This window comes from Esox lucius, chromosome 1 (assembly GCF_011004845.1).
Source record: "Esox lucius isolate fEsoLuc1 chromosome 1, fEsoLuc1.pri, whole genome shotgun sequence".
Lineage (NCBI taxonomy): Eukaryota > Metazoa > Chordata > Actinopteri > Esociformes > Esocidae > Esox > Esox lucius.
Genome location: NC_047569.1, coordinates 4,560,711 through 4,585,323, shown reverse-complemented (window position 1 = coordinate 4,585,323; position 24,613 = coordinate 4,560,711). Strand labels below are relative to the sequence as shown.

General features: G+C 42.6%; 1 protein-coding gene across 6 annotated transcripts in view; it reads left to right on the top strand.

Moving 5' to 3' along the window:
- LOC105005600 (syntaxin-1A) overlaps positions 1 to 24,613 on the top strand; it is a 152,362-nt gene that overhangs the window by 118,739 nt on the left and 9,010 nt on the right. For all 6 annotated transcript variants that reach the window (XM_010867474.3, XM_010870364.3, XM_020049346.2 and 3 more), the window contains exons 5-7: positions 5,484 to 5,557; positions 5,936 to 6,044; positions 20,661 to 20,734. In XM_010867474.3, coding sequence (XP_010865776.1) covers positions 5,484 to 5,557; positions 5,936 to 6,044; positions 20,661 to 20,734 — 257 coding nt within the window. The remainder of the gene's footprint in view (positions 1 to 5,483; positions 5,558 to 5,935; positions 6,045 to 20,660; positions 20,735 to 24,613) is intronic.

The following is a 24,613-nucleotide window of genomic DNA, read 5'->3' as shown; positions in this document are numbered from 1 at the left end:
GGTTTTAAGTAATATTCAAATTTTCTGAGTTACTGAATTTGGAACTTTCATTATTTGTCAGTTATAATCATCAAAATTAAAAGAAATAAACATTTGAATAATATCAGTCTGTGTGTAATGAATGAATATATTATACAAGTTTCACTTTTTGAATGGAATTACTGAAATAAATCAACTTATTGATGATATTTTTATGACCAGCACCTGTACATCGCCATTCTAGCTTCAAACTTGTCAGTGGACTGAATAATAAATGCTAATATTGTTTTACAAAGAACCTTTAAAATTCAGAAATTTTGTTTTTAAAAACAATCTTCATATCAGTTCTGTAAAGAACCATTAGAAGGCTCCTCTATAGACCCAAAAGGCAGTGTAGCCACCCACACCTTTGGCACAGATAATCAAATAAAGAAATTGATGGTTCTTAATGAAACCTTAGGAAACGGCTTTGGCATAGCGCTATACAGGTTCCATTTAGAACCATTTAGAACAAAAAATTATTTGCTGTGGTTACAAGGCACTATTTAGAAACATGTTTTAGACAGTAGCTGCAAGTTATCCCTTTACTGAGCCAGAACTGCATTGCGCTGTGCAGTACACCTGTAACAAGTTCATGATACACAATTCACACTAAAACCCATGCTGTACCGACTATGCCACACATGATATGTTGGTGTTGAATCAAGAGTGGAGAGTTCAGCATTTGGGTCCTGCAGGCCAGGTCAGCCTGTCAGTGATTGGCTATATTTAGTATTGTATATATTTTGGGCAGGGCACAGCAAGATAAGAGAAGAACAAAATATATACATTCACTTTTCTAAGGATGAAAAATAAAAATATAAACCATACATGTCAAACCCTAAACAACCGATACAAAGCAAAATAATTTCTTGCTATACAAACATCGGTGCCTAGTTCCTTCTTCCAAGTCTTTATGAAATCGGTCGAGGGTGAGTTCATGCAGTACATGACTATGCCTCATATAAATGAGAGATATACGTTTGCTTGATTGGGGACATTGAGCAGCACAAGTCAAACCAATATTGTCTAGTGTCTTCAAATGAGTGAAGTTGTTTGGTGTCCAGTCGCATAGCCTCATGTATCCCATTTCTAAGAGGTTTTCGTTGCTATTGGAAGCCGGAATGACATTGGTTTAAGGTCAAAATGTATCTTAGTTTGCTGCCAGATAGTCTGCGCTGTGTATAATGGGATTCTGATTATAAAGTGATTTCTCCAAGCTGATAGGCAACTCGCCATTTAAGGCCGCTGAGGCGACTTTAATGGAGATTGAACTACGCTGTCTGACTGCCAACAAACGACAGCTCATCCATCCCCTTTTGACAAATCCCTCCCTCTGCTTAAGTTATGTGTTCCTTCATCTGTTGGAGGCCTGAGATTCCCCAGACTTTCCACTCTAGTAAAACATTGTTGTAGTTCAGACCAGTGGCTTTTTTAGGCCTGGGTGTCCGGGATCTTTTATGAATAGCCCCAGATCTCAAATTGACCAAAGACATAATACTAAAACAAGTAGCCCCTGATCTATGCATCTATAATTCTGATCTCGCATAATGACAATGTATACGTGTAGGCCGCTAGCATGTACATTGGAAACAAAATTCTAGCATGTACATTCAAAACCCTGTTCTTTATTGTCCGGGGGGTGCTAAGCCTCGAATGTATTGTGATCCAAGTAACGCCTTTGGTTTAGACCTACTCTCTGTCTTCAGTACAATGCCCAAAGATGTTTATTAAACGCCATAATATTGGCATGACCCATAACTTTAGTTGATCAATTGTATTCAGTCATATAATTTGTACAGCCAAAAAAGAGTGGTATGTGCTGGTATGTAAGTTTTCATTCTTTGGATTTGCTTTTGGAGTCTGTTACTGGTGTCTGTCAACAAGAGGACCAAAAAGATGTCAGTGAAATTCAAGTAAAAGGAATCTGAAACATAGCCAAGACTTTAGCCTTCATCTTTGAAATTGTGGAAAAGACTGGTGAGCTCAGCAGTCGCAAATGGTATACCAAGGAAGACCTCTGTATTGGATGACCAAAAAAAGCTTAAATATAAAAAATGTCTTTCTCTGAAATGTGGTGAAAGTGGTGTTATGGCTTGAACATGTATGGTTGCCACTTGCACATGTTGACAAAAATATGTATTTTTTGCTGAAGTTCATACAAGTGCCTCTAAACTTATTGGACTCTGCTTCTACATACCACAAGAAAATCACCCAAAACAGAAACTAAGGAATTTTTAAAGGCTAGAAAGTGACTGACAAAGTCAATGTCCGGAACAAAAAAATCCAACTGAACATATTATTTGATGAAGACGAGACCTAACGCTGTTCTTCTCAATTTTCTACAAAATAAATGAGAATAAATAGTTTATTCTCTTCCAGAATATTCTGTGAGTTTGAATGACAAGTGATTACTTTAGACATATAAGGATTCCTAAAACGGACATATCATGTCCTGTGGAGAAAAGAGTAGCTCCCCGGTCACAGATTTTACAATGAGCATCATATTGTTGCTACCAATTTTACACAGATGTCTCAGTGTATCCCCGGTGTGCTTTTCTGTTGTACATTTTCACATACATTTAAAGTTTAGGTTACCAGAAACTGAAAAATAATATTAATTTCAGAGATACAAAAAGACACACAGGACAACAACTTCAAGCACAGCTTAACACTGGACAAAGTACGCAAGTCTCCGTTTCAACTGTGAAGATAAGACTTGGAGCTCCAGGTTTGTCAGGTAGAGTGGTGGTAAGAAAGCCACTGTAAAGATGGCAAAATAAGAAACAGAGGCTTGTCAGGGCCATGAAGCACTGCCAGTGGACTACTGCAGACTGGAAGGTCTTATGCACAGATTAATAACTATTTAAATTCTTTGGGTTATCACGCAAGGTTTTTGTACGCATTCATGAACGCAAAAGGATGGAACCTCATGTGACATCAACTGTCAAACATGGAGGAGGAAGCGTTGTGGTTTTGGGCTCTTTTGTTGGATCCAGAGTCAGCAACTTGCTCAGTGTGAGTGGAACCATGAACCAAAACAGCGACAACAGCATTTTCCAATGTAGCAATACCTTCTGGGATAAGCCTAGTTGCTCAGGGGTTCATCCTACAGCAAGATAATGACCCAAACATACCTCCGGGCTACATACCTCCAGAACAACCTAAGAAGAAAAGACAGTAGGCTTCAGATCATGGAATGGCCAGCACAGTCTCCAGACTTAAACTCCATCAAGCTGGTTTGGGATGAACTGGGCAGAAGGGTGAAAGCGAAAGTGCAACACAGTTGTGCAAACATCTGCAACAGTGTTGGGAAGAACTTTCCAAACAGTATTTGATTTCCATTGTAGAAAGAATGTCACAAGTGTGTCTGGCTATTATGTCTGCAAATGGTGGCTACTGAGTCAAAAATGTAGATTGCATTTCGTTAAACAAGACAATTTCATGATTTCTTGTTTGTCACCAATTTTTGATTGATTCTATGCTTCAATTTTAGTTTAATCTTGTACTCTAGAAATACGGAGGTGTTCTAAAATGTTTGACCGGTAGTGTATGTACACTCACCTAAAGGATTATAAGGAACACCTGTTCAATTTCTCATTAATGCAATTATCTAATCAACCAATCACATGGCAGTTGCTTCAATGCATTTAAGGGTGTGGTCCTGGTCAAGACAATCTCCTGAACTCCAAACTGAATGTCAGAATGGGAAAGAAAGGTGATTTAAGCAATTTTGAGCGTGGCATGGTTGTTGGTGCCAGACGGGCCGGTCTGAGTATTTCACAATCTGCTCAGTTACTGGGATTTTCACGCACAACCATTTCTAGGGTTTACAAAGAAAGGTGTGAAAAGGGAAAAACATCCAGTATGTGGCAGTCCTGTGGGCGAAAATGCCTTATTGATGCTAGAGGTCAGAGGAGAATGGGCCGACTGATTCAAGCTGATAGAAGAGCAACTTTGACTGAAATAACCACTCGTTACAAACGAGGTATGCAGCAAAGCATTTGTGAAGCCACAACATGCAGAACCTTGAGGCAGATGGGCTACAACAGCAGAAGACCCCACCGGGTACCACTCATCTCCACTACAAATAGGAAAAAGAGGCTACAATTTGCAGTTGAAGACTGGAAGAATGTTGCCTGGTCTGATGAGTCTCGATTTCTGTTGAGACATTCGGATGGTAGAGTCAGAATTTGGCGTAAACCGAATGAGAACATGGATCCATCATGCCTTGTTACCACTGTGCAGGCTGCTGGTGGTGTAAAGGTGTGGGGGATGTTTTCTTGGCACACTTGGCCCCTTAGTGCCAATTGGGCATCGTTTAAATGCCACAGCCTACCTGAGCATTGTTTCTGACCATGTCCATCCCTTTATGACCACCATGTACCCATCCTCTGATGTCTACTTCCAGAAGGATAATGCACCATGTCACAAAGCTCGAATCATTTCAAATTGGTTTCTTGAACATGACAATGAGTTCACTGTACTGAAATGGCCCCCACAGTCACCAGATCTCAACCCAATAGAGCATCTTTGGGATGTGGTGGAACGGGAGCTTCGTGCCCTGGATGTGCATCCCACAAATCTCCATCAACTGCAAGAGGCTATCCTATCAATATGGGCCAACATTTCTAAAGAATGCTTTCAGCACCTTGTTGAATCAATGCCCTGAAGAATTAAGGCAGTTCTGAAGGTGAATGGGGGTCAAACACAGTATTAGTATGGTGTTCCTAATAATCCTTTAGGTGAGTGTATATTTGACAGTTTGGAGTGTACTGCCATGCATCCCAATATAAATGTAATGAGATGGATATAAAAGCCCAGGTTGACGCTGTCCTCATTAAGAAAGGTCTAATGTATGCCATTTAGGCTCCATCAGAGTTTCCATAATGATATTCGTAAGTGTGAAACTTACAGAGCAATGAGGGAAGTACTTAGTAGACAAAATAAATAGAATTTCTCCAAATGCTCTTTCAAAGTGTAAACAAAGTGCAGCACATAATTGGTATATGTACTTCTTCTTGCCTTTCTTCCCTTTATCTTTGCTTTTTTCATTCCCTCGTCTTTTTTATATCTGGGCTGTGTTGATCTTAGGTGCAGAGAGAAACACCATTTGCCCATTGTGAAAAGTGCCGGGTTGGTTTAAATTTTAGTTCAGGAAGTGATTGCAAATTCAAACTATGTAAAATATAATTTATATTTTTCAGTTGATTGAGAAATCATGAAATAAAAACATTGAATTGTTTTCACTTCCACTATTGACTTTCGTTTAAAAAGACCACCAAAAATGGTTTATGTTTATTCAGATGAAAAACTCTTTGTGGCTTGACAACTCAATGACTAGCATGGTCAATCTTCCAATCGATCGGGGAAAAAATGGAAGCAAGCCAGATTTCAACTCCATCTGTGGAATAGTGACCATTGATGCCAAAGTCATTGTTTGTCTTTGTCTTCCTGGCCCGCAGGTATCCAACAGACCATTGAGCAGGAGGAGAGCCAAAACAAGTCATCCGCTGATCTGAGAATACGCAAGACCCAGGTGAGTCAGGATACCCAGGCGAGTCAGGATACCCAGGCGAGTCAGGATACCCAGGCGAGTCAGGATACCCAGGCGAGTCAGGATACCCAGGCGAGTCAGGATACCCAGGCGAGTCAGGATACCCAGGCGAGTCAGGAAGCACAGGTGACTCAGGAAGTCATAGGTGAGTCAGGAAGACAGTTACGTCAGGAGAGCCAGGAAGCACAGAAAGAGAGGAGCTGAACGGACAGGCAAGGTGAGATTTCAGTGGCAGAGTTCAAAGGATGGTTGATCACTAAAGGAGTTAAAAAAGGATGAGAACAGAGTGAGAGTGAGCAAACCCTAACATACCTGTGTTCTCCTTACCCTCTGTATCTCATTCCTGCCTCCTCCTTCCAGCACTCCACATTGTCCCGTAAATTTGTGGAGGTGATGTCAGAGTACAACGCCACCCAGTCTGACTATAGAGAGCGCTGCAAAGGACGCATCCAGAGACAGCTGGAGATCAGTGAGTACATGAACCATTCAATACATATATTATGATTACACTTCAAAGATTCATGTACAACACCAATCATAGAATCCTGACAGTCAATCCACTAAGCATTTTTACAGCACCACCTGGTGGTACAATGCTGACATTGCATTTTGAACACTGCTTTTATGTCTGGTTTTTACCACGTCCATGTGGTAAAAATATTTGTGGGCGGTTGGTAACTTTGGTCTGGTAAGCCATAGGCTGCTGGTTTGAATCCTGAACTGAAAATGTAAAAACAAATATACAGTATCTCACAAAAATGAGTACAACCCCCACATATTTGATTATATCTTTTCATGTCCCGGTTTAGACATTAATGGCTGTGTGTTGAGTTATTTTGAGGGAACAGCAAATTTAAAGTTATACAAGCTGTACACTCACTACTTTACATTGTAGCAAAGTGTCATTTCTTCAGTTTTGTCACATGAAAATATATAATCAAATATTTACAAAATGTGAGGGGTGTACTCACTTTTGTGAGATACTGCATACAGTACTGTCCAAAATGATAAGGCCAATTGAAAGTTGAAAGTTGTTTAAAGCTATTTATCTGAGCAATATATCTTTATTTGTTCAAACAAACACCATATAACATAAAGGTAAACAAGAACATGAATATCATGAAAAGTTACAAAAACATGTTTTAAACAAGTTTGGCCTCCCTTGATTGAATGCAAAACTGCAGTAATTGTTAAATTGCTATATATTTTTGAAGTAATCCTGTGCCAAATCCTTCCAGGTTTCTTGCAGGATTTGTCCTAACTGCTTTCTGTTTTTTTGCTTTTGGCTTTCTGTTTGTTTACTTGTCCAAGTGATTCCACACAACTTCATTCTAATAGCGTCGATGTTCCATCTGTAGCCTTCTGCTCCAAGTAGGTCTCAATCATCTTTGCAGAGAGCTTCGAGTTATTATCATGCTGAAATGTAAAGATTTTGCCACAAAGTGTGTACTTTTCTGCCAGATTACCTTGCCAGATACTGAGCAACACCCCACTGTGTTTCTTTCTATCCCTCAAGAAAGTGACCTTTATGCACATTTTCAACTGATGTGAACAGCTTTTTGGATCTTCAACATGCTCTTTATCTTTACATTTGTTCATGACATTTCTTCTCAACATCGTGCAAGATATCAGTTTACCCTTTAGATTACTCTGCCATATGCTGAGCATGTTTCATTGCATTTTCATCTGTCTTTCAAGGAAGTAACATTTAATTACTGTTCATCAGATGTAGACAGCTCTTTTTTTCATCCTGTCCAGTTTCTTAAAATGTCTTTGTGACATTTCTTCTAGCTATCTCTACAAGACAATCATCACCATTTGGACAACAACTTGAATGTTTGTTACTATTTATTGTATTCATGTTTATTTGTATTTATTTAACTGTCTTATTCTCAGGTTTTCATTGTCGAGTATTGGCTATCGTAGTAGACTATCAGACAGTTCCACTCCCATAAGTTAAAGCATTTTCAGTGGACACGCTACCACCAACACTGGAAACGTTGCCTTATCAGCCTCATCCTGGTTTAGTTGACTTGAATGGACTGTACAGTCCTCAGACCGCAACCCAGTACAGCGTATTTTAGTCGAGACGGAATGAGCCGGTTGATGCATGAACTGCCATCCAATCTGCAGCGACTTCATGGTGTTGTTGTGTCAGAGTGAACCAACTTCCCTGACCATCTGGAACGTTTCCGACACTAATCTTTTGCGGATAAATTGGTCTGACTCGGTAAAAAATGTGTGCCTCAAACTGTCCAGCACTGACTGTAAATGTAAACAAAATGAAAAAGCGGGTCGAGTGTGTTGTGTTGTCTTCACTCTCCCCTTCAACATCCGCTCAGCCCCCGCCACATACAGTGCAGTCTTTGCATGGGTCTGTGGCTGTTCCTACCTGACCTGTTAAATCTCCCACAGAGAACAATCATGTACCTCAGCGGGCAAAGAATTGGTGGTTGGGTGGGTGGGTGTGTCTGAGTTTGTCCAGCTTTTGGTGGTGACAGCCTAGGTTGCAGACAGGTTCTTTGTGTGTGTGTGTGTATGCCAACATGCCCCTGATTACACAGTTCCCCTTTTATAATTAACCCCACCATTTTTCATGTATAACCCCCTGTGTCCGGTGGGATCTACGACCCTTAGGGATGTCTGCCATAGGTTGTCATGGCAATAGACACACACACACACACACATACACATCAATGCATACTGTATCCACACTTTGCCAACTCTTCCTCCTGGCATGGTAATTGTAAGCCCGGGCAACTAGTTGGCACTGTGGGGGGGCGTGGCTTGTTTCTTACAGCCATCTGTCTTTCAGTTATTCATGTTTACACTCAATTCAATGAAACCTGCACTGCAATAGTAGCTTTTCTTCCTCCAGTGGTCAACTCACTGACTGGTCTTGGATTTTGTATTAAAAACGTACACCTACTAGGACGACCACCTTCTCAAGTAGGCTTTCACAATTTGAAGTGTGTGGTCAGATTAATATTGTAAGTAAATACACTGCCTAAACATTGCCAGGGCTGCTTTTTAGTGAATCCTAGCCTCCTCTCTACACACAGACACAGGCAGACATGATGACCGGCACACATATAAACCTGCTACATACAGACAGACTGGCACAAAGACAGACAGGCCAGTAGACCAGCAGACACGAGGACATGCAGGCTGACAGACAGGTGGAGGGTCACCTCCAAACCATTCTTGAGCAGGTGTAATCACAGTTTGACCTGTCTGTTGTCACTTAAACACCAGGAAAGAGATTAGAGGTGATCAACAGAGAGAATGGAAAAAAGTGAGAGGGAAAGAGAGTGCCACAGAGAGGTCTTTCTTAATCATCCTCTTGTAACATGGCCATGGTCCATTTCATGAAAGCCTCATCTTCCAGTATACTTTTTTGTCAAGTCTTTCCTAGCCCATTAGCAGTAGTTACACTCCATGCAAATCTTACAAATTCCAATACCTCTACCTGTACATACAAACTCTGTTCTAGCTGCAGAAGCTGAATAGGTAGTTTCAGTGTGTGTGTGTGTAGTGCAGTGTATTTGGCAGCTTTTTGTTCTTTTTAGTCATTACAATTATAATTATGTAGGCCATACTTAATATGTATTATACAGTGGGGAGAACAAGTATTTGATACAGTGCTGATTTTGCAGGTTTACCCACTTACAAAGCATGTAGAAGTCTGTCATTTTTATCATAGGTACTCTTCAGCTGTGAGTGAAAATCCAGAAAATCACATGATTTTTAAGTAATTAATTTGCATTTTATTGCATGACATAAGTATTTGATACATAAGAAAAGCAGAACTTAATATTTGGTACAGAAACATTTGTTTGCATTTACAGAGATCATACGTTTCCTGTAGTTCTTGAACAGGTTTGCACACACTGCAGCAGGGATGTTGGCCCACTCCTCCATACAGACCTTCTCCAGATCCTTCAGGTTTCGGGGCTGTCGGTGGGCAGTACAGACTTTCAGCTCCCTCCAAAGATGTTCTATTGGGTTCAGGTCTGGTGACTGGCTAGGCCACTCCAGGACCTTGAGATGCTTCTTACGGAGCCACTCCTTAGTTGCCCTGGCTGTGTGTTTCGGGTCGTTGTCATGCTGGAAGACCCAGCCACGACCCATCTTCAATGCTCTTACTGGGGGAAGGAGGTTGTTGGCCAAGATCTCGCGATACATGGCCCCATCCATCCTCCCCTCAATACGGTGCAGTTGTCCTGTCCCCTTTGAGGAAAAGCATCCCCAAAGAATGATGTTTCCACCTCCATGCTTCACAGTTGGGATGGTGTTCTTGGGGTTCATCCTTCTTCTTCCTCCAAACAAGGCAAGTGGAGTTTAGACCAAAAAGCTCTATTTTTGTCTCATCAGACCACATGACCTTCTCCCATTCCACCTCTGGATCATCCAGATGGTCATTGGCAAACTTCAGACGGGCCTGGACATATAATGTGCAAGAGTTCATTGTGCGCATGTGTAAACAAACAGGACTTTTGTGAAGCTTAAAGCTTAAAGTCCCGTTAAGTGAAGCTTGCTACAACGGAGTGTGTTGCTGCTCACGTGTGTGCGCTGATATTCCCTCGTGCGCTGATGTTCCCTTGTGCGCTGATGTTATGCCAGTGCGTTAAGATGTAAACCAACAAACAAACAACATGAAGAAGTGATATCTGGATTACTCTTAAATGAATGGATGACTACAACATATTGCACATCGACATGACAGATAGAAATGAAACCCTAACACTAATGTTAGCTAGGACGTTGGATTTGGTTGCATCAGTGCAGACAAAAATAGATCATGTCATTCATACAATGATCACATGTAGATATTATTGTAAATACAATATATATGCGGTTAGCGCATCCAATGGAACCGCAACTATTTGGCTTTTTGAAGTATGACTAGTAAAAGTTGTCGGCGGAGGGCAATGGAGGGAGAGTTAGTTTTGCCCACCATGTAGGCGGGCCCATAAGCCGTGACGTAACGTGAAAACTATCAACATGTCTTTGCACCATAACTTACTTGTTCATTGCTGTTACATGTGCCATGTTTTTCTTCCTGCCTTCCTTGTATAGTGTGTGTGTGGGTGAGTGGTGTTGTTCTGTTTGTGTGAGAGTTGTCTGGTGTTCCCAGGTGCTCAGAGTTGCTGGTGAAAAGCAGGGGGCGTGGTTTGTCTGGAGTCCTGGCTGTGGGAGTTGATTGGGAGCCTAATTGACCCCAATATATAAAATGTTTGCCTTGTGAGCTCAGGAAGGTTTTTGGTTTGATTTTCTGTTGGAGGTTTTGGTTGTTATATTCTGCTTTGCGTTCTAGCCAGGCCTCCTTTTGTATACCACCCTACCTGGGTCCTGGAGAAGGGAAAGACCGTTCTGCCCATGGGTCTACATTCGCACTTAGGTTACCCTCTGTCTTACACCCTAGGTTAGCCAGGCAGGAGTCACCCCTGAATTTTTGGTAACAGGTAGGAAAGCTGGTTAGGGATTAGATTGGGTTAGGAAGGTTTAGGTATGTAGGAGAGAACTGACATTTTGTTTGTTTTCATTACTTGGACCCCATACTTGGACTACTGTATTCCTTCAAAAATACATACATTTTCTCATCAAAGTAATGGGTGGATTTCTATGTAATGCAAACATGAGCAAGGGACTTTAGGAATAAATCCTGACCCCACAGTATAGACCGATCAGCCCTAACCTTATGACCAGTGACAGGTGAAGTGAATAACACTGATCATCTCGTTATCGTGGCACCTGACAGTGGGTGGGAGATATTAGGCAGAAAGTGAACATTCTGTCCTCAAAGTTGATGTGTTAGAAGCAGGAGAAATGGGCAAGCGTAAGGGTCTGAGCGACTTTGACAAGGGCCAAACCGTGATGGCCAGATCTCCAAAACTGCAGCCCTTGTGGGGTATTCCTGGTCTGCAATGGTCAGTACCTATCAAAAGTGGTCCAAGGAAGGAACAGCAGAGAACCGGCAACAGGGTCATGGGTGGCCATTTATGCATGTGGGAAGTGAAGGCTGGTCCATGTGGTCCGATCCAACAGGCTAAAATTGCTGAAAAAGTTAATTCTGGTACTGATAGAAAGGTGTCAGAACATACAGTGCATTGCAGTTTGTGTATGGGGCTGTATAGCTGCAGACCAGTCAGGGTTGCCCATGCTGACCACTGTCCACTGCTGAAAGTGCCTACAATGGGCACGTGAGCATCAGAACTGGACCATGGAGCAATGGAAGAAGGCAGTCTGGTCTGATGAATCATGTTTTCTTTTACATCTGTGGGATGTGCTGGACAAACAGGCCCAAAACATTGAGGCCCCACCTCGCAACTTACAGGACATAGGATCTGCTGCTAACAAATGTTTTTGAATTTCAGGAAATTGTTTTAAAATTGTTCACGAGTGAGGGAAGGATGGAACAGGAGATTGACAGACGGATCGGTGCAGCTTCTGCAGTAATGCGGTCGATGTATCGGTCTGTCGTGGTGAAGAAAGATTTACCGGTCAATCTATGTTCCTACTCTCACCTATGGTCATGAGCTTTTGGTCATGACTGAAAGGACAAGATCCCGGATACAGGCGGCCGTAATGAGCTTTCTCCGCAGGGTGCCTGGGAGATCCCTTAGAGATCCCTCTCTGCTTAGACTGCTGCCCCCGCAACCCGGCCCCGGATGAAGCGGAAGAAGATGATGATGATGATGATGTTTTAAAATGTTATTAAGATAGGGAAGAGCTGAGTCACAAAAAATGTTTTGTGAGAAATGGAGGTTTGTAAAAAAGGAGTTGTAAGAGGCTGGCTACAGCATGATGCTGAGACTGGGGTGATGAGTTGTTGTTGTGTGCGTGTGTGTGTGTGTGAGACGAAAAAAGGCCATTTATTTTATTGTTTTGGATGATAAAAAATATGCTTGGCTGGTGGATTTCTTTCATCTACCAATCCCCTTGGCAGGTGGGCTAAAAAGTTAATTCTGGACACTGCACTCATCTATTGACTAATACTCAAATATGAATATTCCCTGATCCTGAAAGAAAACCCACAACACTGAGCTGATGAGCTGTTCCAACTAATTTCCTAAACTGAAAGTTGCTTTAGGTAAGAGCGTCTGCTAAATGCCTAAAATGTAGAATTCCATTCTGTACTGAATGAAAATGTTCTTTAATCTCCTACTCTAGCAATATCAATTTCTTGGTAATACTGTATACAGTACACACTGTATATGAGAAATGTACATGTTACTAACATACCAGCAGATGCTAATATCCACAGGGATTTACAGTTATGAATACATTCGTTTGTACTGGAACCCACAGCTTTTACTTTGCTTACGCCATGCTCTACCAACTGAGACACACGTGTGTACGTGACCGGGGCTTACAGCTGGCTTCTCAGTGGGTTCAGCCATCATGGGGACAAATTATCCCATTGTCAGCTAAAAAGCCCTACTTCTGGGATCTCATTCTGTTATTGCTTCTTACAGATGTTAAGCGGATACACTACCAACTATTTCCGTTTTTCATGATTCACTGTATACCTCTCACAAATGTTTTGTATACCCCTTACATTCAGATGTTCTTCCACCTTTCAAGTGAAACCCTTTTGAGTCAGGATGGTAACTCTTGTTCCATGTAGAATCCTTTTTGAAAACAAGTTCTAAAAGTCTGTGAACAAAACGGGTTGTACCTGGAAACAAAGACTCCTGTGGGGAAGAGGAACAGAAACACATGTCATTCCATCCTAAGCACATGGATGCGTTAAAAAAATGACACTGCATATGTTGAGTGAAACCCATCTGTCATGAGTGCATCATACCAAACCACTCTACCAGACATGGTGTCTGAATGAGACACACTACATATTCAGTACCACAAATTCAAAAGGTTGGAATGTAAATTATTCAATCCTCAGCAACCAAGCTCCAGTTCACTATTCAGATGAAAATAGGTTTGGAACAGATGTGTTATTAACGTTTTTGTGTCAATTAACTACTGAATACTGTACTTCTTAACAAAAGAGGAACATGTGTGTATTAACATATAAAAATAATTGTGGCTAGGCAGTAGCTCAGTGGGTTAGTTGTTGGTTTGTCATCCACAAACATTTTCTGAACATGTTCAGTATGCACTCACTACTGTAAGTTGCTCTGGAAATGACTGTCTACTGAATGACTACAGTGTCAACTTAATGTCTCTGTCTGATGAAGACCCTGTGATTCCATCTTTGTTAACCTTTATATTTTGACAGCAGTAACATGCCTCAATGTGCACTGAAGAATCCTATATTTGAAATGGCTCATGAAGTTCAATAAATTAGCACATACAATAATAGTAAAAAAAAAAATCATAGCAAAATGCCATATTTATAGATTAGTTTTTCCTCCGATATCAACAATATTTCTACATTATTTAATTCCAGGAGGCAGAGATGCAATTAATGCACTGCTCTGCTCCTTAAAACTTGTGCGCTGACTTAATGAAACGCCATTAATGTAGATCCCTTCACACTAAGCCAGGTTGAAGGCATCTATTGGAATACATTTGCATGCATATATATACTCATTATGACTTATTCGCTCCACTTCCACATTTGGCTCAAGCTAAAGCCAGAGCGACGCTGTTCAGTGAAAAATGCCATCTTCCCATCAATCGAGATGTCTACTAACCTACACCCGCATGTATTTGCATGAATTTGCATGGGTAATGAGCATGTGATGCCACACTCCACACCCTAGTGAGACACAAACACATTTAAGTTGAGACATGATGGATGATTGGTTTTCTGAGGGAGTGTTACTGTTGTGCTGTTAAACACCTCATGTTAACTGGTTGAAGATTTTAGTCATTTAGTTTTTTGTCTTTCTCTTGCTTGAGGGCCTTATACTAAACAAACCCTAGAACATAATGTTACTGGAAGTAAGATTCATTAGGGTTCTCTGTGTTTTGGTCACTATGGCAACCTGCTGGAGCCTTCTTCAACACCTGTCATAGGGTCAAAAAGGATGAGTGTGTGTGTGTGTGTGTGTGTGTGTGTGTGTGTGTGTGTGTGTGTGTGAGAGAGACCTTCTTTTCGATTACCTGACCAGCCAATTTTCGATTACCTGACCAGCTGATTATTACCTGTTCAGGTTTGTCGTTTTTCTGTATCCAGTGATTTCCCGTTAAAAAGGGGTAATCTGTTCTAGTTCCTACATCCATCCATCCATCTTCTCCCGCTTATCCGGGGCCGGGTCGCGGGGGCAGCAGTCTAAGCAGGGATGCCCAGACTTCCCTCTCCCCAGACACTTCCTCTAGCTCTTCCGGGGGGACACCGAGGCGTTCCCAGGCCAGCCGGGAGACATAGTCCCTCCAGCGTGTCCTAGGTCTTCCCCGGGGTCTCTTCCCGGTGGGACGGGACCGGAACACCTTCCCAGGAAGGCGTTCCGGAGGCATCCGAAAAAGATGCCCAAGCCACCTCAGCTGACCCCTCTCGATGTGGAGGAGCAGCGGCTCTACTCTGAGCTCCTCCCGGGTGACCGAGCTTCTCACCCTATCTCTAAGGGATCGCCCGGCCACCCTGCGGAGAAAGCTCATTTCGGCCGCCTGTATCCGGGATCTTGTCCTTTCGGTCATGACCCAAAGCTCATGACCATAGGTGAGAGTAGGAACGTAGATTGACTGGTAAATCGAGAGCTTCGCCTTGCGGCTCAGCTCTTTCTTCACCACGACAGACCGATACATCGACCGCATTACTGCAGAAGCTGCACCGATCCGTCTGTCAATCTCCCGTTCCATCCTTCCCTCACTCGTGAACAAGACCCCTAGATACTTAAACTCCTCCACTTGAGGCAGGCACTCTCCACCAACCTGAAGTGGGCAAGCCACCCTTTTCCGACTGAGGACCATGGCCTCAGATTTGGAGGTACTGATTTTCATCCCCACCGCTTCACACTCGGCTGCAAACCGTCCCAGTGCATGCTGAAGGTCCTGGCTTGAAGGGGCCAACACGACAACATCATCCGCAAAGAGCAGAGACGAAATTGTGTGGTCCCCAAACCTGACACCCTCCGGCCCCTGGCTGCGCCTAGAAATTCTGTCCATTTTTGTAGTTCCTACATTGGACCTTTAAATGAATTATATTTATCCATTGCTTCTTGAAGACCATAAATCTTAAATACCCTGTGGGGCATTTTCGGCCAATGTCTGTAAACTGTTATCAAACACTCACCATATAAACATGAGTCCGTGGGTATGAGAGATGAATTGTATGAGAGACATCTGGCTGGGTGGAAGACAGCGGCATTATCGGTTGTTTTCCTCCCCTCATTCACCTAACTGATGTGTCCCATCACACACAACTAGACGCACGCAGATACACACACACACACACACCGATAACAATCATGAAGTTAATCATGGACCCTAAACCCTGACCACTATTACACACACTGATAACAATCATGAAGTTAATCATGGACCCTAAACCCTGACCACTATTACACACACTGATAACTATCATGAAGTTAATCATGGACCCTAAACCCTGACCACTATTACACACACTGATAACTATCATGAAGTTAATCATGGACCCTAAACCCTGACCACTATTACACACACTGATAACTATCATGAAGTTAATCATGGACCCTAAACCCTGACCACTATTACACACACTGATAACTATCATGAAGTTAATCATGGACCCTAAACCCTGACCACTATTACACACACTGATAACTATCATTAAGTTATTCATGGATCCTAATCCCTGACTACTATTACACACACTGATAACAATCATGAAGTTAATCATGGATCCTAATCCCTGACCACTATTACACACACTGATAACTATCATGAAGTTAATCATGGACCCTAATCCCTGACCACTATTACTTGCCATTACCACAGCCCCTGTCGTAACCCCAGAGATGGAGACAAATGTTTGACATAGCCGTAGAGACAGCGGTTTAAGACAGCGGTTTAAGACAGTGGTTTGAGACAGCGGTTTGAGACAGCGGTTTGAGACAGAGGTTTGAGACAGCGGTTTGAGTCAGAGGTTTGAGACAGCGGTTTGAGACAGCGGTTTGAGACAGCGGTTTGAGACAGAGGTTTGAGACAGAGGTTTGAGAGAGAGATTTGAAACAGAGTTTTGAGACAGAGGTTTGAGATTTTTCAGTATACATTGCTTGCAGGGACTACAATGACTCTTTAGTATTTGGCCTAAAGATTAGACAACCTGATTTTATTGAAAATATCGATAAGACACAGATAATATTCTTGACAGAACAATGGTGCAGAGCTGACATAGTTACAAAATGTCCATGTAATTACAGAGCGTTTATTGTACTTTTAGTAAAACATCCTCATGTGAAATGTGGCAGAGATTCAGGAGGGATAATTATCTGGTTTAAAGAGGAGCCTTGAAATTCTATTACAGCTGAAAAGAAAGGTATTACATAAAAAGAATCTGTCAGATTGAGACATGTCTTTACTATATATGCCACTATCTGAGTTGCATTATTTCAACAAAGATCGTTTTTCTCTATTCTAGTTATTTATTTTCTGTCATACAGTTCTGTAAATGGTGGATCGAAATGTTGGAACTGGTAAAGACGCAGATTACATAAATCCCTCCTCCCATTTAAATGATACAGTGTCTATGTAGCCAATCCCACCTGACTTAGACAGAAATAGAGCTATGAAAGTAATGTCAGCAGAAACAGGAAGCAAGTGCTGGTGCTCTGTAAAAGCTTGTTATCTGTAGGACGAAAGATTCTCTGGGTTGGTTTACTTACTGTTGTGCTCTAGATAATAGCATTGGAAACTATGACATAACAGTGCAACAACGAAAAAACATTTAAGACTGTATTCAAAACTTTACTGCTGTATTTCAAATATTCAAAACACAAAAGTCTATCAAGGCATCTCTTAGTCGTAACTTGGTAAAGTTTTTGTAGAATAATTACTGTCAGAATCCAGGCCTTCCTAAGTGAACAATGTTTGAATAAAAAAATAAAATGAGTCCAATGCTTGACTGCTGGGATGGCAGTTTTGGTAGTAAGCTGTGTTGGGGTTTTGTCAGTCATATTGTTTTTGATCTGTCCAGAGAATGGTTTTCCAGAAACCTTCAGGTTTGTCTAGGTGGTCTCAGGCAAAGTTAAGATGTGCAGTTTGGTAACCTTTTGTTAGCAGAGGCTTCCTTCCTAGCAACTCTCCCATGGTCAGTATTCTTATAGTTGAACCATGTTGCAGATTTTCCTTGATGCTGCAGGGGAGTTCTGCAAATCCCCAGATGTTATATTTGGGTTGACGTTGTCTTGGGGATGTTTTGGTAGGGCATCCACTTCTAGGCCATGTTGCTGTCCTTTTAAATGCTCTCCAATTGTAAATGATTTGCCTCACATTGGACTGATGGAGGTCCATTCTTTTTTATATGGTTGTATAGCCTTCTCCAATACTAATGTGCTCTCAATACCCTCTTCCTGATTCCCTCTGAGATCTTTTCTCCTCAAATTTATGTTTCAGAATATCAGTTCACTCTAGGAGAAAAAAATGTGAAACTCCACCAGTTATTAGTTACCTTGATTTCACTAGAAGTTAATCTGGGCATTTTGACATGGCCATAAAGTCTCAGATAAAGCACACAGAGCCTATTTTGCAGTTAGAAAGACACTATAAACTTAACCCTCCATTAGAATTAATTGACTGTGTCATATCTCCAATCCTTTTGTATGACAGTTAAATGTGGGGCCCTTTACACAATTTAAATTGTACATCATGGGAAAAACACCCTACTGTAGGAACAGCTGGAATTTTGTGGGAATATTCTTTTTGTTCACAGAAAGGCCTCTAAGTTAGCCTGTAGAGCGGAACCTGGGAGATTCTCATTAAATCTCCAGGTTCAGAGCCCAGGGACAACATGGACTAACCTGACACTATCCAGAAAATTGTCATCACAAGGCATTCTCATACATAGAAACCCAGAGTGAGACCAGAAGCACCAGTTACATTCAACCAGTAGACCATCAGTAACCAAACCTACCTAGACTATTTATTAGAGAAATTAATTGAAATTGAATCATAGACATTAATGTTACCAAATTCTGAATAGACATATCAAGTTAGTACTAATGAAAAGGTGGAGATATTTACAGTGTCCGGATTCAGTGACCATAGTCTGTAGGCTGTAGAGACAGGAATGCCATAAAAAACATTGACGGTCAGAAAGGAAAGACTTTGTAAACATTGTAGGTCAGAAGAGGCTGAAAATGAAGAACACTTCCTACTCCATTGTTCAAAATATGATTCAATAAGGGATATTTATTTCCTGAAATTTCAAGAAAGATTTCTTGAACTATCAGCTGAGGAGAAAATATTATTATTTTTAGGTGAAAACAGAGACCGTAGACCTCACAGCTGATTATGTCCCAAGCTGTACAAAAGAGCAGCAGTTGCGCCCACCATGTACGTTTCAGATTTGAAGGTTATTTTTTTTTCTTCAATGTAAATTTGTCTGTTAGTTGTCTTACTGTTTGTTGTTTTACTGTATCACTATTATTACTGCATAAACATGTTTGCTTTAGCAATAGTTACCAGCATCTATTCATACCAATGAAGCACATTGATTTACATTTAATTTCATTCAGACATAGACAAAGGTTTGAGACAAAAGTTTGTGACAGAGGCTTAAGACAGACAGAGATTGGAAATTGGTGGAGACAAAGATTTGAGACAGAGATAGAGGTGGAGACAGATACTTAAGACAGAGAAAGAGGTTGAAAATAGGTGGACACAAATGCTTGTGACAGGGGTTTGAGACAGAGATGTTTACAGAGTTTTAAGATAGATATAGAAGTTTGAGACTGGTTGAGACAAAGATTTGAGAAAGACAGTCGAGACAGTGGTGGGAACAATGGTTTGAGACAGAGGTGTTGAGAAAAGTGACAGAGGTTTAAAACAGACAGGTTTGAGACAGGGTTGTGACCAAGAGAGATATTTAAAACAGAGGTGATTTCAGAGGTTTGAGGAAAAAGAGCAAGCAAGCCTGTCACTGCTCCTTAATTAATCCACGGATGGGGAAAGCAGACAAAATGTGTGGGTAGAGAGAGGAGGAGGGCTTTAAACATTCAGGCAATATGTTTCATAAACATGTTTCTTCCGTTGGGCTCTTTGCAGCCTGAGAGGGACACCTGTAGATTATAAGATTATTAGTAGTAGTTAATGAATACGGTTGGGTTGACCAGTTCATTCTTACGGTTGGGTTGACCAGTTCATTCTTACGGTTGGGTTGACCAGTTCATTCTTACGGTTGGGTTGACCAGTTCATTCTTACGGTTGGGTTGACCAGTTCATTCTTACGGTTGGGTTGACCAGTTCATTCTTACGGTTGGGTTGACCAGTTCATTCTTACGGTTGGGTTGACCAGTTCATTCTTACGGTTGGGTTGACCAGTTCATTCTTACGGTTGGGTTGACCAGTTCATTCTTACGGTTGGGTTGACCAGTTCATTCTTACGGTTGGGTTGACCAGTTCATTCTTACGGTTGGGTTGACCAGTTCATTCTTACGGTTGGGTTGACCAGTTCATTCTTACGGTTGGGTTGACCAGTTCATTCTTACGGTTGGGTTGACCAGTTCATTCTTACGGTTGGGTTGACCAGTTCATTCTTACGGTTGGGTTGACCAGTTCATTCTTACGGTTGGGTTGACCAGTTCATTCTTACGGTTGGGTTGACCAGCAATCCATACAATACTTTTGTCTGTCCTCGTTCTGCGGAAAGGGCATTTCAAGTTTGGGTTTTTGTCAATGGATACATACCCACGCGTACTGTAGCCATCGTTTGGATTGGTGGACATTTCTGAGGTGTTTAAATAAGGTAATTTGACTTGTGTTCTGGGGCACATTAGCATGATGGGGTGAATTCAGTATTCAGAACCACCTTCCTTTCTGGGAACTGGAATGAAAGGTCAGATCTGTGGAAAGACTGGCGGCAGATCTGCAGGTTTTCAATAGTTACATTTCAATTATGCCCGTACTGTGTATTAATGAGTTCTGCGTGTTTGTGTTCATGCTTCTTTGTGTGTTTTTCTGCGTGCGTGATTCACAGCTGGGAGGAATACAACCAATGAAGAGCTGGAGAGCATGTTAGAGAGTGACAACCCAGCTATCTTCACGTCAGGGGTAAGTATTTGAACAAGCATGCACACACGCTCTCTTTCCTCATTTATTGTGATTGGTTGGCTGTATTCTCCTCCAGCTGAGTCATGAGGCTGTCTCCACCTCGAGGAGCTCCCCTTGTCATCTCATCACCCCTGTTACAACACAACAGAACTAGAGAGAGGGAGAGAGCATGCAAGCCAGCTTTCTGTCACCTGGGAGAGCAATTCCAGACAGCTCCGTCTTTTAGAGGAGAGGATATGGCTGTTAGAGAAGATGACTGTATCTAATGTGTTCGTCCGTCTGTCTTTCTCATCCTCTCTCTTTCCCTCTTTTTCTTTAACCCTCTCGCTCTGTGTCTTTCTCTCAAATAGATGCACTATACTGCATTCCAAACTCTGGTCATCTCGCTGAATCTAAATATAACATTAAAACTGTGAATCTTTACATTAACAGTGAAAAGGTATTTGCCACCCTCTGACTGTCTGCATTATTGCATATTTTTCACATAGAAATTGGTCAGATCTTTTTATGGGTTAGAGAAATGTACTGTGTAGAGTGATTCTGAGTGAAAAATGACACTATGGTTAGGTGCTTGTTTCATTTGCTTGGTTTACTAAATGGTCAAACATGCAATAATTTAAATACCTTGATTAAAAGTCAGGCCTGACTAACTGGCCCTTGACTTCAGATTGAAGATAACAATGCAAGAGGTTATTAAGTTACACCGAATGAGATGACCCATACGGTGCTTTCAGAAAGTATTCAGACCCCTTTACTTTCCCCACTTTATGTTGTGTAATAGACTTACTTTATAATTGATAAAATATATCATTCTTAATATTTATAGAAATCTATTCAAATTTATTGAAAATCTAGAAGTGAAATATCTCATGTAGACACTGTAAGTATTCAGATCCTTGGCCAAGACACTCCAACTTCAGCTCAGATGCCTCCTGTGTCCTTTGATCATCCTTGACATTTCTCTAGAATGTGATTAGAGTCCACCTGTGGGAAATTCAATTTATTGGACATGATTTAGAAACAAACCCTCCTTGAACTGCCACCTTAACGTGGTGGAGGGGTTTGAGGACCCGAGTGACCCTAGGGGCTATATGCCCCTGGTAGGGTCTCCCAAGGCAAACAGGTCCTAGGCGACGGGTCAGACTAAGAGCAGTTCAAAAATCCTTTATGATGGAAAACGTTTTTGAGGACCGTGACGTCGCCCGGTATGGCGCAGCAGGGGCCCCACCCTGGAGCCAGGCCCGGGGTTGGGGCTCGTACGCAGGCGCCTGGTGGCTGGGCATTTCCCCATGGGGCCCGGGCCGGGTTTAGCCCGAAGGAGCGACGTGGGGCCGCCTTCCCGTGGGCTCACCACCCACAGGAGGGACCATAAGGGGTCGGTGCAGAGAGGATCGGGCGGCAGTCGAAGACCGGGGCCTAGACAACCCGATCCCTGGACACGGAAACTAGCTCTAGGGACGTGGAACGTCACCTCGCTGGCGGGGAAGGAGCATGAGATCGGGCATGAGGTTGAGAGGTTACTACTAGAGGTAGTCGGGATTACCTCTACGCACGGCTTGGGCTCTGGAACCACACTCCTTGAAAGAGGATGGACTCTTCACCAATCTGGAGTTGCCCATGGTGAGAGGCGGCAGGCTGTTGTGGGTTTGCTTATAGCTCCCCCAGCTCTGCCGCCATGTTTTGGAGTTTACCCCAGTGAACGAGAGGGTCGTTTCCCTGCGCCTACGGGTCGGGGATAGGTCTCTCACTGTTGTTTGTGCCTACGGGCCGAACGGCAGTGCAGAGTACCTGACCTTCTTGGAGACTCTGGGAGGGGTGCTGGAAAGTGCTTCGACTGGGGACCTTATCGTTCTACTGGGGGACTTCACTGTGTCCCTCGCGGCATCCTGTGGAGGGTGCTTCGGGAATATGGGGTCCTGGGTCCTTTGCTAAGGGCTGTCAGGTCCCTGTACGACCGAAGCAGGAGCTTGGTCCGCATTGCCAGCAGTAAGTCAGACTGGTTCCCAGTGCATGTTGAACTCCGGCAGGGCTGCCCTTTGTCGCCGGTTCTGTTCATAATTTTTATGGACAGAATTTCTAGGCGTAGCCAGGGGCCGGAGGGTGTCAGGTTTGGGGACCACACGATTTCGTCTTTGCTCTTTGCGGATGATGTTGTCGTGTTGGCCCCTTCAAACAAGGACCTTCAGCATGCGCTGGGACGGTTTGCAGCCGAGTGTGAAGCGGTGGGGATGAGATCAGTACCTCCAAATCTGAGGCCATGGTCCTCAGTCGGAAAAGGGTGGCTTGCCCACTTCAGGTTGGTGGAGAGTGCCTGCCTCAAGTGGAGGAATTTAAGTATCTAGGGGTCTTGTTCACGAGTGTGGGAAAGATGGAACGGGAGATTGACAGACGGATCGGTGCAGCTTCTGCAGTAATGCGGTCGTGGTGAAGAAAGAGCTGAGCCGCAAGGCGAAGCTCTCGATTTACCGGTCAATCTACGTTCCTACTCTCACCTATGGTCATGAGCTTTGGGTCATGACCGAAAGGACAAGATCCCGGATACAGGTGGCCGAAATGAGCTTTCTCCGCAGGGTGGCTGGGCGATCCCTTAGAGATAGGGTGAGAAGCTCGGTTACCCGGGAGGAGCTCGGAGTAGAGCCGCTGCTCCTCCACATTGAGAGGGGTCAGCTGAGGTGGCTTGGGCATCTGTTTCGGATGCCTCCGGAACGCCTTCCTGGGAAGGTGTTCCGGTCCCGTCCCACCAGGAGGAGACCCCGGGGAAGACCTAGGACACGCTGGAGGGACTATGTCTCCCGGCTGGCCTGGGAACGCCTCGGTGTCACCCCGGAAGAGCTGGAGGAAGTGTCTGGGGAGAGGGAAGTCTGTGCATCTCTGCTTAGACTGCTGCCCCCGCGACCCGGCCCCGGATGAAGCGGAAGAAGATGGATGGATGGATGATTTAGAAAGACACACACCTGTCTATATAAGATCAGAGCAAAAACCAAGCCACGAAATCCAATGACCTCTGAGATAGAATTGTGGCTAGGCACTGAGCTGGGGATGGTTATACAACAAAAGCTAAAGCAAAGGGAGTTTGGAATTAGAAAAATGTTTACTTTTACACATCTTTAAAACATTGATCAAACATAAACCGCTTAGGCTTGAAAGAGCATGTTAACCATCATCCTAAAGGTTCATACATTTTTCCAGGCTATTCTGTTTATGTTTGACCAATTTATTCCATTAAGACACGTACGCTTCCAGTGAAATCACACCATGTTTATCTATTGTTACAACTCAAATGAAGATCAGACTATATTTTAGGAGCTATTATTGTGGGTGTGCAGGTAGTTCTTAAAGGTCGACAAACTTTCTCACACAACATTGAATGAAAATTGTAAATAATTTAATTAATATATTCCTTTAAAAACTTACAGGGGACATTTAGATACAAAATAACAAAATTGTAAGAAATCCCAGTATGTCGAAGGAACAACAAAAGTTGCATTATGGATGTGACGGAAATCTACAGGCATTTTTGTAGAATAGAAACCTTGACAAAAGTAGTTCTTAAAGTCTTAGGGTATGCTTAATGTAGACAGGAAAATCTACCTTAATGGATGGGACAATCCTTGGTAAAGAATCCTTGGTTCATACTCAATGATAGATCTGAAAAGTTCCATACTATAACATGCTGATTTATGCCCTATGTCATCAAAACCATTTTACTTTAAACTTGGATAAGTAAAATCAGGTGGGTAAATATCAGTGGAGGGATCTTTAGGAAAGAGTTTGGGCAGCACTCCAATTAACATAGACAAGAAACCTGGTTAGTTTGGTGTTACCCAAGTAGGTAAACGCAAAACTCCATTCAGCGAGGAAAGAAAAAGGATTTGATGA